This window comes from Strigops habroptila, chromosome 19, assembly GCF_004027225.2.
Source record: "Strigops habroptila isolate Jane chromosome 19, bStrHab1.2.pri, whole genome shotgun sequence".
NCBI lineage: Eukaryota > Metazoa > Chordata > Aves > Psittaciformes > Psittacidae > Strigops > Strigops habroptila.
In genome coordinates this window covers 1,540,049-1,555,114 of record NC_044295.2, presented here as the reverse complement: position 1 = coordinate 1,555,114, position 15,066 = coordinate 1,540,049, and the positions used below count along the sequence as shown (strand labels likewise).

The 15,066-nt window shown below is 50.0% G+C and overlaps 1 protein-coding gene across 2 annotated transcripts in view; it reads right to left on the bottom strand.

Moving 5' to 3' along the window:
* SKAP1 (src kinase associated phosphoprotein 1) overlaps positions 1-15,066 on the bottom strand; it is a 145,459-nt gene that overhangs the window by 20,941 nt on the left and 109,452 nt on the right. For both annotated transcript variants that reach the window (XM_030509035.1, XM_030509036.1), the window contains exons 5-9: positions 4,030-4,110; positions 3,113-3,196; positions 1,635-1,759; positions 842-905; positions 428-592 (exon numbers count right to left, since the gene is read on the bottom strand). In XM_030509035.1, the coding sequence (XP_030364895.1) occupies positions 428-592; positions 842-905; positions 1,635-1,759; positions 3,113-3,196; positions 4,030-4,110 (519 nt within the window). The remainder of the gene's footprint in view (positions 1-427; positions 593-841; positions 906-1,634; positions 1,760-3,112; positions 3,197-4,029; positions 4,111-15,066) is intronic.

The window sequence follows — 15,066 nt, the reverse complement described above, 5'->3', positions numbered from 1 at the left end:
CTCCAGACCTCGTGCACTGTTAGTGAACAAGCCCTGGTCTTTAATGCAGTTATTTTATCATCTCTTGGAAGGCCAGTAATTGCATTACAGCCCTGACTGTGTGCCCAGGAGGGAGTATTTTCATCATCTAAAGTCTGATTTTCCAGGTAACACAGCCCAGAGATTTCTCTTGCACCAAACTTAATATTACTGGAGCTGAACGGAGGCTCTAAAAGCTGCCTCACCTGAATTCACCACCCCTTCACCTCAGCACAACACAAAGGGTTTGCTCTTGTGGTCCGTCAGCCAGTTTGAACAAAGAAATGGGGTCAAATCTTTGACATATGGGTCCATTAAACTCATTCCCATCAATGTGTTGTGTGGCCAAGGTCTACTCCTGTGTTTGCAGGGTTGAGGCTAGGGGATGGCTCAGGATTTGGTTGCTTACCTGGCAAAACCTCGTAGATGTCATCCTCTTCCATTTCAACATTTGGCTCATCTTGATTCAGAGTAGTATTGTGGGATATTGTGTTCCCAGACTCAGAACTGTCCACGTCGTTGTAGAGCTCCTCTTCATCCCCTTCATCGTACGGGATAGTGAGGGAGCTCAGGTCTGGCAGGAGAGATCACACAACCCTGGCCTCTAAAACCAGCCAAAAGCTCTTCAGGTGAAATCAAATGCTTCTGGGCTCCAAAGAAGTGGCTCCACTTCTTTGTAACCACCTACTCAAAGGAGCAAAGCCCCGAGACCTCTCTTTGGCTAAGAGGGGATGCGGAACCCCAGCAAGATCCAAGCCCATACGCTGCTGGAGGGAGCAGCCCAAGTTGGGTGGGAAGATGCTGCCAGGGCCACCAAACTCACCCTTCAGGAGGAACTGGATCTGATCCACCCATTCTTCAGCCTCTGCTGGGCTTGGGGCTGTGAACTGGAGAGAGGTTCAGCTGTTATTGTGCTGGTTCTTGGGTGTAGGGAGAGAAAAGAAAGGAGTTGGAGCTAGAATTGGGGATGGAGATCCTGGATCTGCCGTTCTCTCCCCTATGACTTTAGGAAAGCCATTTCACTTCTTTATCTCCCCATTCCAAAGAGGGAACCAGAAGCGGAACAAAGCTAGACTATCCCAGAGGAAGGCTGTCAAGCCTAATTCATTAAAACAATTCAGATGAAAACCACAATCCCCACTGAATATACTACACTGCCTCTGAACCAAGACATCCAAAAGCTCCCTGAAGCTCAGGAAGCTTCTCCTGCACGCGTTGTGCATTGAGCTGGGTTTTTCATTGCAGCAGGTTTTAGGTTCCCCCAGGATGCTCAACAAATTGAAGGTTTAAATTTCACCTGGCTCTGAATGGCTTATTTAAAATCGGGCTTTCCAAACCCAATCCTCTACTGCTTCTACACCACGTTCTTGCTTAAACCCTCCACTCCAGGAGTGCAAAGAGAGCCCAGGATCCCTCTTGTGCCAAGGGAAAGCCCAAGCTGAGATGAGACCCACCAAGAAGCAGCATCAGCACCTCCTGCTTGGTTTGTTGGAGCTTCCCAATCTCCCTGAGCCTGCAGGTCCAGCCTGCACCTCTGCCTCCCAGCCTGGGACCATGCGCTTTGCTGCCTGGTGGTCAACCAGCACACAAGAGCCATTTTTGCCCCTAGTTCCTACCTCGTAGGTGCGTTTGCCAGAGCAGGTTAACTCAAAACAGCATCTTTTCCGAGAGTCTTTGCGGAGCTGGGGAGCCAGCCGGGCACTATAGTGCTCAATGGAGAAGGTGCCTTTAGGTTGCTTGCCTGGAAGAAGAGAAATGTGCTATATCTGGAGTCAGCACCTTATTATCAAGCTTGCAGAACTGCTGCGTGGTGCAGATATCCACACAGGGAAACGGAGGGACACCACGTGCCAATTGGAAATGGCTGGGAAAACCCCTTCAGTCTAAGCGTGTGCCTGGAAATCCAAAGGGAATATTATAGACTCTTCATCCAAACACAGTAAAGATGATGCCCTTTTAAACCTCAAGAGATCAAGAGAAAGGTTGCCGGGGTCAGGAGGTTGCAGGAGGTGAGCTGGTTGGAATGAAGCAGACTCCGTGGTGGACTTGGGGAAATGGGATCCCAATGATTATTGTGCTGGTGAGGCATGGATGGGCCTTGGGAAGAAATGGGAATTGCCCTGAGGATCTTGCTGGTGCTGACGTGAGGCAGGGCAGAGGGAAGGAGCTTCCCTGCAGCCATCTGAGGCATTGCTATTTACCTCATTATTCCCTGGTGCATCCAGGTGAGGAAGCACGAGTCAGGCAGTTGCTCTGAACCCGTTCTATCTGCACATCCTTAAAGACTTCCAGGGGTGAGGCCGAGCCCTCCATAAGGATTTCAGCTCCATGATAATGGGTTAGCTTTACTGTGTTGTCATCCGGGGACCGTTTGGGAGATGACAACTGCTTGTATCCCCCCCGAAGGAACCAAATAACCCCTGGCTTCAACACCTACCTCTGCTCCTCAGCTCATGCCCCTGCACATACCAGGGTGAGAGGAGTTGGGAAGCTTGTTTGGAAATGAAAAGTGCTTGAGATCCTCAAAGGATGTGGAAGAAGGACAAAGACCCAGCTTCACCCTTACATCCCACTGGAGTTTAATCCTGTCCCAGCACAGACTGGTCACTGTCAACCACGTGTGTTATTTTGTGAGCTGTTCTCATGGCGTGTTTCTGGATGGGTGGACCAGGGGAAGGCCATATATCTAATCATGCCAAACTCGGTTGGAGATATTAGCTGTCTGTTTATATGGACCTGATGGAGCATGACTGCAAAATATTTATGTACACTGACACATGGGTTATATACAGTCACTGAGGGGGTTGAAGCCCAGCTGATGGCTAATGGAAAACTTGGTACATAATTTTATTCACACAGCTCTGTTCCTGTGTCTCTCTTCTCTTGTTCCACACCTATAAAGGTGTTTCAGAGGGGAAACAAGCTGAGATCTGCATTTCTAGAACCTGCACATTATGTCTTGAAAGAGAATTACAACCTTCAGATGTTAGCCTGGCCTTCAGCAAGGGCTCTCCCCTGCTCCTTTCCAGCCCTGTCCATGCCTTAATCCACCACCTACAGTCTGGGGACCAGAAGCAGAGATCTCCCCACTTACTTTTCTCATTGGCGTAGTAGTAAAAGGTGCTTCTGTTGAGGACACACCAGCGCTTCTGCCACTCGGACCCGAAAAAGCTGTGCTCTGGAAAGACAAGGTCAGCAACAGAGTGTAAAGGATCATTCCTGTTCTTGCTGCAGGGGAATATTTAGGGGAAAGAAGACTCTTTTTCCCCAACAAAATCCTACAGATTTCTGGCACAGGATTCAGGCAAGCAAATATATCATACGAACAGGCTGAACTGGGCTGAACTGAACTGAGTTGAACTAGGCTGCTGTGACCCTTAGCCCTGCTAACTGGGAGGGAACACAGCTTTAGGTTAAACCTCCCTAACCAAGGTTTAAGCACATCTTTTATCCTGTAATTGGAGCAAGCTAAAACATGCAGAGGGCCAGTTATACAGCTCAGCTGGTGGCTGTGAGGAAGAAAAGGGCTGTTCTTGCCTCATCCCTCCTGTCATACAGTAAATAAATCAAGATAAAATCGGAGTGATGAGGAAATAATTTGTAGCTTTCACAAGAGGCAGTGAAATCAAGATAAAGCTCAGGCTGACTCACAGCCCTTATCTCAACCTGCTAATGTGTGTGATGCTACCAACCCCCTTGTTTTCGCCCAGGCTTTATCCTCATTAGGTGCTGCTCGTTAGAAGGACACATCTTGCCTTAGAGGACTGGGCTGCTGCTTAATTCAATTTGAGGGGTTTAATCTCTGTGCAGTCGGATGATCTGCAAAAGAGCACAAGTAAAGGCTGTGCCCTCCCTGTATGCACGAGGCCTAAGGAAAGCCTGAAAGATTCTGCATGTGCCTACAGAAAAGATGTCTTTTCCTGTTAGTTTTCCATCTGAAAGCTTGAATTCTTGGTAACTCTGAGGTGACATCCCCAAACCTTATCTTGTGACATACTTGCCAAGCCTCACCTCGGGACTTCTTCTCCAGGTATCCTTGCTTCAAAATGTTCCCTGTATCTTGGACAGACTTGGGTGTGATCTCCTCCAATCCTACAAAGAGAAAAGCAAAGCAAAGCCTTGGGGTTTGCCCAGATAAAGCTGTGGCTGCCCCATCCCTGGCAGTGTTCAAGGCCAGGTTGGACACAGGGGCGTGGAGCAACCTGCTCTAGTGGAAGGTGTCCCTGCCTGTGGCAGGGGTTGGAACTGGATGAGCTTTAAGGTCCCTTCCAACACAAACCATCCTGGGATTTCCCATTCCCACAATCCATCAGCACAATGTTTTCAGCTTCTTTCTCTGCAGAAGCAGCCTGAGAAGGCAGAGCAGTGCCTGGAGGGGAAACTCACTGCACAAGCAGTTGGGGAGCCGAGGGGAAATCAAAACCTTCCTATAGAGAGTGCTGGACATCAGGTTTATTGTTTTTCTTACCATGAGAATGAATGTGGATGCTCAAAAGGACCCAAATTCACTTTCTGGGTCCAGCCTGGCCAGATCAGAAGGTTGTTCCCAATAGGGGAAGGTGCAGAATAACATCCTGAGGAGCTCCTGCACCCTCAGAGATGGGACCCTGCACTGCCTCAGGCTCTAAGGGGAACAAAACACCCCCCGTGCTGCCACCTCCCAAGACACCGACCTGGCATCCCAGATGTGCTCAGGCTCTGCTCTAAGTGGTGCTGAGCATCTGACTTGCAAAAAAGGCACATTGTCTTCTCAGCTCCGAGCCCTGAACCTCTTTTGCTAATGCAAATCTAAATGTCATTTGATGGGACATTTATAATTATGAAAATGGGCCGGTGCTGCCGGATGCCCAGGGAGACCCGGCGACTATGAATATTACATTAATGTGCCCAACACCAGCTCGCTGATCCCGCTGGCAGGAGCATAAAAAATGCTTGAGTGAAACTTTGATGTCGACGTTAAGAAGCCAGAGCCCAGCGGGGCGACAGAGGCAGCCCCAGCGAGATCCCATCAGCGCTCGCGCTCCAATTGAATTACCCAGGGGGGAAGGCAGGAGCTGCGAGTGCTGCTTTGCTTATTTAATTTCATTGACTTTCAGTACATTATCAGCATGGGGCTTCCCTCGGCCCCCATTCCCCCAAGAAAACTGGCTGTGGAAATAGCCGGCGCGCAGGATGCTGCTGCTGCCACTTGAGCCAAGGCAGGATGCGCCCGGCCATCCGGGTCCTCCTTGGGGTGTGCTTTCTGCTCCTGCCCCATTGACAAGGGAGATTTGGGGGAGCACAAGGACCTTTCAGACACCACAAAGAGCAACTGAAGCAGCACAGACGTGATGGGAACCAGCAACAACCTCTGCCATACCCGATTCTTCTCTCTTTACCCATCATTTCTTGGTGCTTGCCTGTCAGCAGGCAGGACCCCTGGGATAGCTACTGCATTCCCAGATGTGCTTTGCCCCATTGGAGATCAATTTTCCACATAAGCAGATCCCGTGTTTCAGGTTATTTGTGGCCCTGGGTCCCAGGATGTGCTGGGCTAGCAGCATTCTGGTGCCTCTGTGGCACCTGAAACATCATCAGGAGCCCAAATCTCTCCTGCTCTACAAGGGACATCGTGCCTCCGTTTCCCATCAGGAAAACCACAACGAAAGGAAACTCCCTTCTTCTTAAACACTCCGTGGTTGCCCAGACAAACTAATACAATTAAGGAAGGGTTGTGAGGGCTGATTTGATTGCACAGGGCTCTGGAAATGTTAAGTCTTACAGACTGTGACACGAAGATGGCAGTTGTAAACTGTGTGTAGCACACAGCTTGGCTAATGCAGCCCTGCTAATGCAGAGCTGAGATTAAATCTGTGCAAGGTGGGTGAGTGCAGGGGACGTGGTGCTCTGCCTGGCTGCAGACAGGGCTGGGGCTGCTGGGGTGTCCCTGTCCCTCCCCACATCCCCAGTAACAATCCAGATGGCTTTTGCTAGCAGCAAATAGCTAAATATACCTGCAAAGACAGTTCCTGGTGGGGGAGTATTTCTTTAGACCATCTTAATGGACACCCAAGAGATCCAGAGAGGATAGATGGGAGCCCAGTCCCAGAAAGCTCCTTGGTTTCTAAGCCAGATGTTTCTGCCCCAGGACCACACAGCTGGCAGGTAAACCACAGCTCACCACAGCTTCTAGGAGCCCAAGTGATGGAAAAGCCAGGCTGTTGCCTGCTCATCTGTTCCAACCACTAATGGCCATTCACCATTAATGAAAACAGGCACAGAAAAGGCCTTACATTCATCTGAGACACATCTGTGCTCTCCAAGACACACGGCCCATCTCTGGTTGCTTGCGGGGCTGTGGCTGTGTTTGGATGGTCTCAGTGGTCCCTTCCACCCTGGAATCTCCCCCTGTGTGCCATGTACTCCATGGCTGAGCTCCCACCTTCCCCAGTCACCTCCCAGTGCCACCAGCACCTCCTGCAGAGGGGATGCACATTGCAGGCATTGGAAATAGCTCTATGCCATAATCCTGGAGAACACTTTTCCGCAGAGGATAGACCCACACTCACAGAAGCAGGCGCAGACACCAGCTCTTTCCCCTCTTTATTGTGCCTCAATACAATTCACATCCCCCCAGTGCTGCTGAAGGATGCTCTCAAATGCTTCATCACCCCTGCACTAGGCTGAACCCAGGTCACAAACCAATCCTGTGCCTTTGCTGACCAAACGGCAGCTTTTGGGCACTGTGGCCATTCTAGCCTGTCCTTGCCATGTCCTCAAGGACCTCTGGATTTCAGCTCTCGCCCTTTTGGTCTCTGAGTCATGCACACCAGCTGCACAGAATGTCACAGAAGCTGCAGCCAAACATGCCCGGGGCTGCATCAGTGCCCACACTGTCACATCAACCCACTGTTCAAAGGGATGGAGCGTGGAGGCACGACGTTTACAGCTCATTCCCCATCCTCCAGCTTATTCACCAGGCTCGAATGTGCCAAGGGCAGATTCTGCTCCTGGGGACTTCACAGGGAACACCCAGATACATTTCAAACCAGAGCACAATCGGCTGTAATTTCCCAAAGCCCTCTGTGGTGGCTGTGCTCTTTTTCCATTGAAGCTAATGAGCAAAAAGACAATCAGAAAGAGACAAACAAGCTCCCGCTGCCTTCAAAGCGAGATGGGCTCAGGAAGTGCCGAAAGCCTTTGGAATTTCTACCCACCACCAAGGTCTGCCATGGCAGATGGGTCCAGGACATGGGTGCCAAGCGGCATTTGTGGGTCTATTTAAACCCATGTAAAATCAAGGAGCTGGTTGCAAGCCATGCTCCTTTTGGTCTCTGATGAGAGAAGAATGCTTCCTGTATTTAAACCATTATCTTTTTCCAAGATCAAGAGGGTCTTGAAAGCATCTCTGCTTTCTCACATCATGACCTATGCCAGGTACAGATACCTCTTCCTGGGTACCCTTAGTCAAAGTTAACAGCCAGACCTACCGATGGTCCAGTTCCCATAGGAGGATTGCAGTGAGCTTGGCTCCTTGACTCCAGCCTCTGGATGATGGAGGCTGGATGCACCAGGCAGAGCTGGGAAGGACCTTTCCAGAGCCATGCAGATGCTGCAGCCCAGCAAAGCAGCCAGCAACAGGCATGGGTTAATCATAGAATCATGGAATGGTTTGGGTTGGAAGGACCTTGAAGCTCATTCAGTCTCAACCCCCTGCCACGAGCAGGGACATCTTCCACTAGAGCAGGTTGCTCCAAGCCCCTGTGTCCAACCTGGCCTTGAACACTGCCAGGGATGAGACAGCCACAGGCAAAATGTCCCGATCAAAGAGAGCAAGAGGAGAAAGGCCATGGTGGGAAGTGAGCCACCGTCCACCAGTGTGGTCCCCCTGGTCCCTGCCTCCTCACCCCCCAGCTCCAAGTGGCAGCATCCCTCCTCAGTGGCTTCCAGGCCCTCAGTGCCCCTTGGACACATCTGCCTCTGTGCCTTGGGAGCATTGCTGAACCTTTCAGTGCCTTGGAAGCGGCTGGGGACCATTTACAATGACGGGAACAAAATGAGCAACTCTTTCAAAGAGAATGGGGAACTAAACAATTGTCACCATGGATCACATGGAATAGATCTTGTGCCAGGCTAATCTTATTGCACTTTTTTGAGCAGGAAAATAAGAAAGTAGATGAAGAAAGGCAAGGCATGGCAGGGAAGATTTATTCAAGCTTCAGATTGACTTTTCAGAAGAGGCTAGTAAGCAAAATCCAGACTGTAGGCATCCACCCCAAGATAACTACCTGGATTGAAAGCTGGTCAGCAAGCTGGAGGCAGTTAAAAATCAATGACCACAAATCATCAACTGAAATATGCCTGTGTTCAGCTTTGGGATGAGTTATCCTCAGGGTCTGGAGCCTTCGGATGCTCCAAGGCATCCCAAGCCAAAGAGCCCTTCCCAAAACTGCCGCTAAACCCAGAGCATCCTTTGGGACAGGCAGGGAATTGCTAAATGCTCTCTTGTAGCAGCCAGTACAGACCAGTATTGAAGGCAGGAACCAAGATTAACTGGTCCCAGAGACCAGGCAGGGACTTTTGACAAGTGCTGACAGTCAGGAGCAAACATCAAATCCATGGAAGTCGCTCAAGGAAACCACAATTCTCACCTGGGGCTGGACGGGGCCGAATTAACTGTGTTGCCCCTAAATCCTTGTTGGACCACAACTAATGGCTGGACACAAACAAGGAGGGGAACGTACAGATGGACCTTTGTTAGGAGCCAAGTTAGTGTTGGATTTACTGTTGTTTTTTCAGAGGAGTCCACGACTGTGGGTTTTATGATTGATAAGCAAACAAGAGAAGAGACAGTCAATGACAACAGTTGGGCTGGGATTTAGCCTGAGAGGGTGGAAAAAAGCCTCCAACTTTGATTGGTGTTTTATTTTCTTATTCTGTCTGGAAAAATTAACAGCAAGTTTGAAGTTAAACCAACTTTGCCAAAGGGAAATAAAAGAGAGAGAAAAGAAAAGGAAAATTCAAAGAGGAGGCAGAGCCCTTGGCCCAAAAGTTTCCTTCCAAATGGCTAAGTCTATAATTGCAAAATAAAACCCACTAAATCTCAATATCTATTTGCACAGCTCATTAGCCAAGGGCTCACACTCAGCAAAGTGGGAGGGAGAAGAGAAAAACCCTTCAGCACCAAGTGGATTTGGGGAGTTGCTATGGAAACCAAGCCCCTTTGCAGCCGCATCCCGAAAACCCCTGCTCGGATGGGTCTGTCCGTCCACTGCAGCCTTCCCAAGGATGTAATTTTTTAAAGCCCTCGAAAAGAAACCATAATGTATGAAATATATAAATATATAATCTGTGTAACTCATTCCCCTGTTATTCCTCTCCCCCAAACATAACATTATGTCAGACATTCGACCTGCTGCGCTACCGGGACAACATGATTTACAACGTGAAAAGGGAAAACCTAAATCATCACGTAATGAAAACATTAAAGTTAATGCATCGCAAGTGAGGAATTTATTACCATTAACTCCAATAAACAGTTATAAACCACCCGTCCTTTCCTGTCCACGCGCAGGGACACAGGCGCGGGGACTTCATTAAGCTCAACTTTCTTTTCTTCTTCACTAGACCGTTCAAGTGTGCTCCAACCGGCCACCATTTATTGTTAACTGGACTGGCTCATTTTCCGGGCCCTGGTGAAGGTTTGAAGGCCTCATCCATTTCCTTCCACGGGTGGCTCGGCGCAGACAGATGGAATAGGCAAGTTCACGAGACGTGCAGCTCGATGAGTTTATTTAAACGCCGCTGAAATATATGCTTTGACAAAAGCCAACCCTCGCCCCGGCCCTCTGCGTCGTTACTCAAAGAGGCTGATGGATAAGTAATAACATATGGGCACGCTGTGCGGTTACACCGGACACCAGCTTACCTCAGGGTGCACTTGGCCAAATATTTGCTTCTCGCTGATGTTCCACCACCTTGGAAACCTAAGCCTGACATGTGAAGCCTTATCAAATCCCCCCCAAGCACAGGGCAGGACGTCGGGGCTGGCTGGTCCCTGCATGGGACCGTCTCTCCCCGTCCCCCTTGGTCCTGTAGCTGGTTTCGGGAGAGGTTCCAGGGGGGATTTTGGGGATGGGAGCCATGGGGATGGGATAACAGCGACCATCATCCAGTTATTAACTATTGCTTCAATCCTGAGATGTTTGGATAAAAATACCACTGGCTTCAACGGGAGCTGCAGATCTGAACCATTAACTGCGCTGATGGGTTCGTTATTGCCAGGCTGCCAATAGGACCTGAACAAAAACTTGCTTTTCCCACAGTGCACAAACACAACCTGCTCCCCCATGCACCAGCGCTTCAGCACCCTCACAGGGAAGAACTTCTGCCTCAGAGCTCATCTCAATCTCCCCTCTGGCAGGTTAAAGCCATTCCCCTTGGCCTGTCCCTACAGGCCCTTGCCGAAAGCCCCTCTCCAGGTTTCCTGGAGCCCCTTTAGGCACTGGAGCTGCTCTAAGGTCTCCCCTTCAGGAGCCTTCTCTTCTCCAGGCTGCCCCAGCCCAGCTCTCTCAGCCTGGCTCCAGAGCAGAGCTGCTCCATGCCAGGAACAAGCAACGAGGATGAAGGCAACCAGAGAAACAGCCAGAGATGGGAACACCACAAAGGGACCCCAGCAGCAAACACAAACTCTCGGAGCCCAGAGCAGCACCTCAGGCCGCTGGGATGTGTGGTTGGGCTGTGAGGGGAATATTGGCTTTGAGAGGCCAAACCACATCATGTTTCAGCATCCGGCATCATGACACTATCCCCCAGAGCTGCTTGACCTGAGCCCCACCACTGCAGCCACAAACCAGTGCAGGAGAATTCCCAATGGGAAGATGTGATTTTAAGCTCCAGGGTCTGGGCGAGGCTGTGGAAAGACCAGGCACCTGTTGGCTAAAGCTCATCTTAACAGTTTAGGCCCTTTATTCCTATCAAAATGCTGTACCACATAATCGTCAGCCTTGACACAAACGGTTCCAATAGATCACTGCGGAAAATCGAGAGGATTTAAGGAGAGAGGAGGGTTAGGAAAAAGTAAAACAAACGACGTGCCATTTTTCAAGCGGAAACAATGGCAATATGAAGATATATAGGTGTCAGCCATTCTGTAGGAGGCAGGAGGCTGTGCTCTTTTACCTCTTCCAGTGTCACTCTCATGACCTCTACCATTTGAAATGCTTTGATTCCACCTTGCCCAAGGGATCTCTGAGCGCCAGGGAAGAGATGAGGAATGCCCGTGCCTGACCTCACCTCCACATTGTCTAACGGCTGATGGCATAAATCAGTTCTCTCCCTCCGCAGACCCGAGTGTCAAGAACCCATGTGAGAAGGCTGGAAATATTAAATGATTTCCCTGAGGGTTTTCATTGTTACTTGGTTTCTCTCCTGTAACTGTAGAGCTGTGTTTCACATGAAGAACAACTTTCCCTTGAGACCTCCATTTGTGTATAGAATGAACAGGAGGAGGCGGGGAGGAGGGATGCTGGCAGCCTGCATCCACCTGGGAGGGGAGCAGGAGAGGCACAACGAAACCCACAGCCCAAACTTGCTGTGCTCGTCCTTCCTGGCCTTGTGCACACCTAAACTGTGAAGGGGTATAAAGAAGAGGTCAGGGAGGTGGCGCATGTAAGGGGTAAGACAGACAGGAGCCACCCCATTGCTGGTAACAAGGTGAGTGAGCAAATCCCAGAGAAGGAATAAAACCAGCCACGGGGTCTCAAGGTACCACGGCCTGGTACCACCTTGGGATAAAGAGGGATCACAAAGCTCACAGAGGGTGCTGGAATCTGGCACCACCCCCAGTGTTGGGGATGCATCTGCACATGACAGAAGCAGAGCCAACACAGGGGCACAGGGTGCTGCTCCCCCCGCCTCGGGCCTTCCCCTATGGGGGTTTTTCTGTTTCTCTAACCCTGACACTAACATGCTGCCACATCCTCCCCACTTATGGAATACTGGGTCAGCCAGAGCCATTTTGCTGCCTCCTCTTGGAGTATTCAGTGCCCAGTGTGGTCATCCCAAGAAAACTGGCAGAATCTATTCCATGGTTACAAATGGATTTATTTCTTCCAGGGACCATCCCTATGAGAAACCCCTTCTCTGGCCAATCTCTCCATTCCAAATACTGGAAATGGCAGAGAGAGAGTTCAGGAGAGAGCTGGGGTAAGAACAGTGCAGGTAACAGGCTCTGGAGGCAGCAGCAGGGACTGGCAGATGATGCCAATGCAGGTTTGGGTCTGCACCCCAGCAGCAGAACAGCTTAAAGTCCCTCCTGAGCCTACGATGGGTGCTCTGCCTGATCCCGCCCAGCAGGAATGGGACAGCAGAAGCTGAGCTGAGAGCCCCACTGTCTGGTTTTAGTCTGGCTTTCACACCCACGGCAACCTAAGAAGCTGAGGAGAAGTCTTGGGGCATCAAATCAGCTTATTTTAGGTGTATTTAACCAAGCTCTGGGCAGCATTTCTCTAGAAAGCAGGCAGCCCACCTTGACCTGGCTGCTGATGCTGAGAGCATCATTAGCCGCTATTTGCACAGCCTGCCCAAGCCTAAACCCCCCCACCCCAAAGTGCCAAGCAGGATCATTATTCCATCCTTCAAACCCAGCATCACTCATTAAAACCCAGTTCTGCAGGTAATTATAACTAACTGCTCTGCGCAATGTAGCCACTGGTTTGTCTCATCTCAAAAGCCAGTCGAGGCACCTTGGTGGTCGCTTCCTTGGCAAAAGGTCTCCAGCACCTTCACCACGGCACTGGACCACACCAGTGATGTCCCATGGGCACAGACCGCCCCATTTGCTGATGGGAATTATGGCTGTGGGTCAGGATTGCATCCAATTAAGCCAAAGGCAACCCAAATTCCCAAGCTCCCTGCCATGGTTTAAAGGTCCAGGTTTGATGCTGGAAGTCGCTGTCTTATCAGTGTGACTCCTGCCATGATAAGCAAGGTCCATGCCGGGGCTGGAGGCAGCGAGTGGGAGGAAGCCGCCCTTCCTGGATGGATTAAACTCTTCCATTTCAAACAAGCAGCCTGGTCCTCCCACTTCTCTTTCATCTAAGCTCGGGTCTCTTTCTTCCCTTGCTTCCTACTTCTGAGTAATTGTTAGAAAAGTAAAATCAACAGGTCGTAAAATGATAAAAGCAGGTTCTCTGGTAAATCCTCCCCTTGGGCTCACTTCTCCTCTCGTTTTACACTGATAAAATGCCCCTGCCTTCCCTGGAGCCCTCTTGATTTACATCACATACCTTGGATTACGAAAGTAATGTTGATTTTCTGATATCAACACAACATGAATCTAGACACACCCAGCCTGGCTCTGCTAGTCAAATAAATCAGGAGCAGAGCCAGGAATAGCTTATATACGAGTAATAGAGCTTCAACTACACCATACTGATACGGTGAGAGCAATCCAACCTCCTTAATGTAGATAGTTATATCCAAATAAAGGTGCTTTATGTCAGTATAAATTATTCTCTTCCCATTTAGGGATGCCTTTGTACAAAATGAATGTGCAAGAGCAACTGCCAATCTGGATACGGATATATTGTTTAGAATCAAGAACAGAACCACCAGCAAACCCTCGCTGAAACACAAGCTGGAATTTGATGGCTCCTTCTCCTGGATCTGATGCTGTGGGGTCCCCCCAGCCCCTCGGGACACGGTGCTGTCCCATTCCATCTCCCTTCTATGCCAATCCAGTGGGAACCTGCAGAAAGCAGCAGGATTGTGGTTCCCCCCCCCCAAACCTGCTGCCTTTTCTGCTGCATCGCTCCCAACCTGAGCAGCTCAGGATCCCCCTTGCAAGGAGGCACCAAGAACTTTGCAACCAAGAGGAGATGGGGATGGGGATGCCTTCGGGAGCCACGGCCAGACAGGAGAGGTGATCTCCAGAGCTGCCAAATGGATTTCAGACCATACTTAACCTCAGGATTATCTCTGCACAGATTTGGCTCAGCCAAGGCAATCAGCACTGACAGGAGGCTTTGAACCACATGCTTTTGTTCGGTCCTAAGTGCCTTACACTGGTTTTTACTATCTCATCTGTCCACAGCCACAATTAAGCACATGTGTAGATGGGGAGTGGGACCACGAACAGGGGCCTGAGGCAGGACACAAGGTAGTTAGAGTGAGAGCCTGACGTGACCACATTCCCTCTGCAGCATCCCAGGACCTGGGGCTGGGACCTCCAGGGCTGAGGAACCCATCCCTGAGGAATTGCTTTTGGACCAGATGCTCTGGCTTTTTGCCTGAGGGTTTCAGTTTTTTGTAAGATGCAAACCCTGCAAAATGGAAAAAGCTTGAGACATTTCCAAGTGCCTCCTTGTGTCAGGCTTTTGGGAGCAGGGCTGTATTCCCACCCCTAAGCCAGCAGCTCAGCCTGGGATCCATCTGCAGACCTCTTGGCTAATCCTCTTGGCTCTCTTCTGCAATCGAGGGGAGAAATAGGCACTTTCTCCCCATTGAGTACAAAGCGAGCCTGGGGTGCGTAGCCAGGGGCAGGTGATGGGAATAATTCTCACCCCTAAATCCCTGTTGGCCATTTCTAAGACTTAACTTCACTGCTCCTGGCACAACTCCGTGAGGAGACGGAGCAAGGGCGTGGGGAGCGCCTGGAGCTCATTACAGGATCCTGCTTTGCGCTGGTCTGGGACAAAGATGTTTCCTTTTAAATCCTGGATCTCCTGCGGGCAGGAGCCCAAGTGATGAAAGCAGCTTTCTGGGTGGTGTGGTCCCAGCAGAGCTGCAGGAACCGGAGCCCTGGGTGGCTTCATTTAACTCCAAGTGATGATTTAAATCACGGAGTGAGACACTGTGGTTGAAATCATCCACTTTGGCTTTTGTCCTTTTGCTTCACTTTCTTCAGGAAAGCTGGGAACCACTCAAACATGTTGATAAAGTTCAGTCTTATGGTAAATTGAACATTTCTCTTGGCTAACCAGCAGAGCACACTGTGTCTATGCAAAAATATTTCCGTCATTATGGAGCTTAACAAACATTTATTTGGGTACTTAAACGGTGGATTAT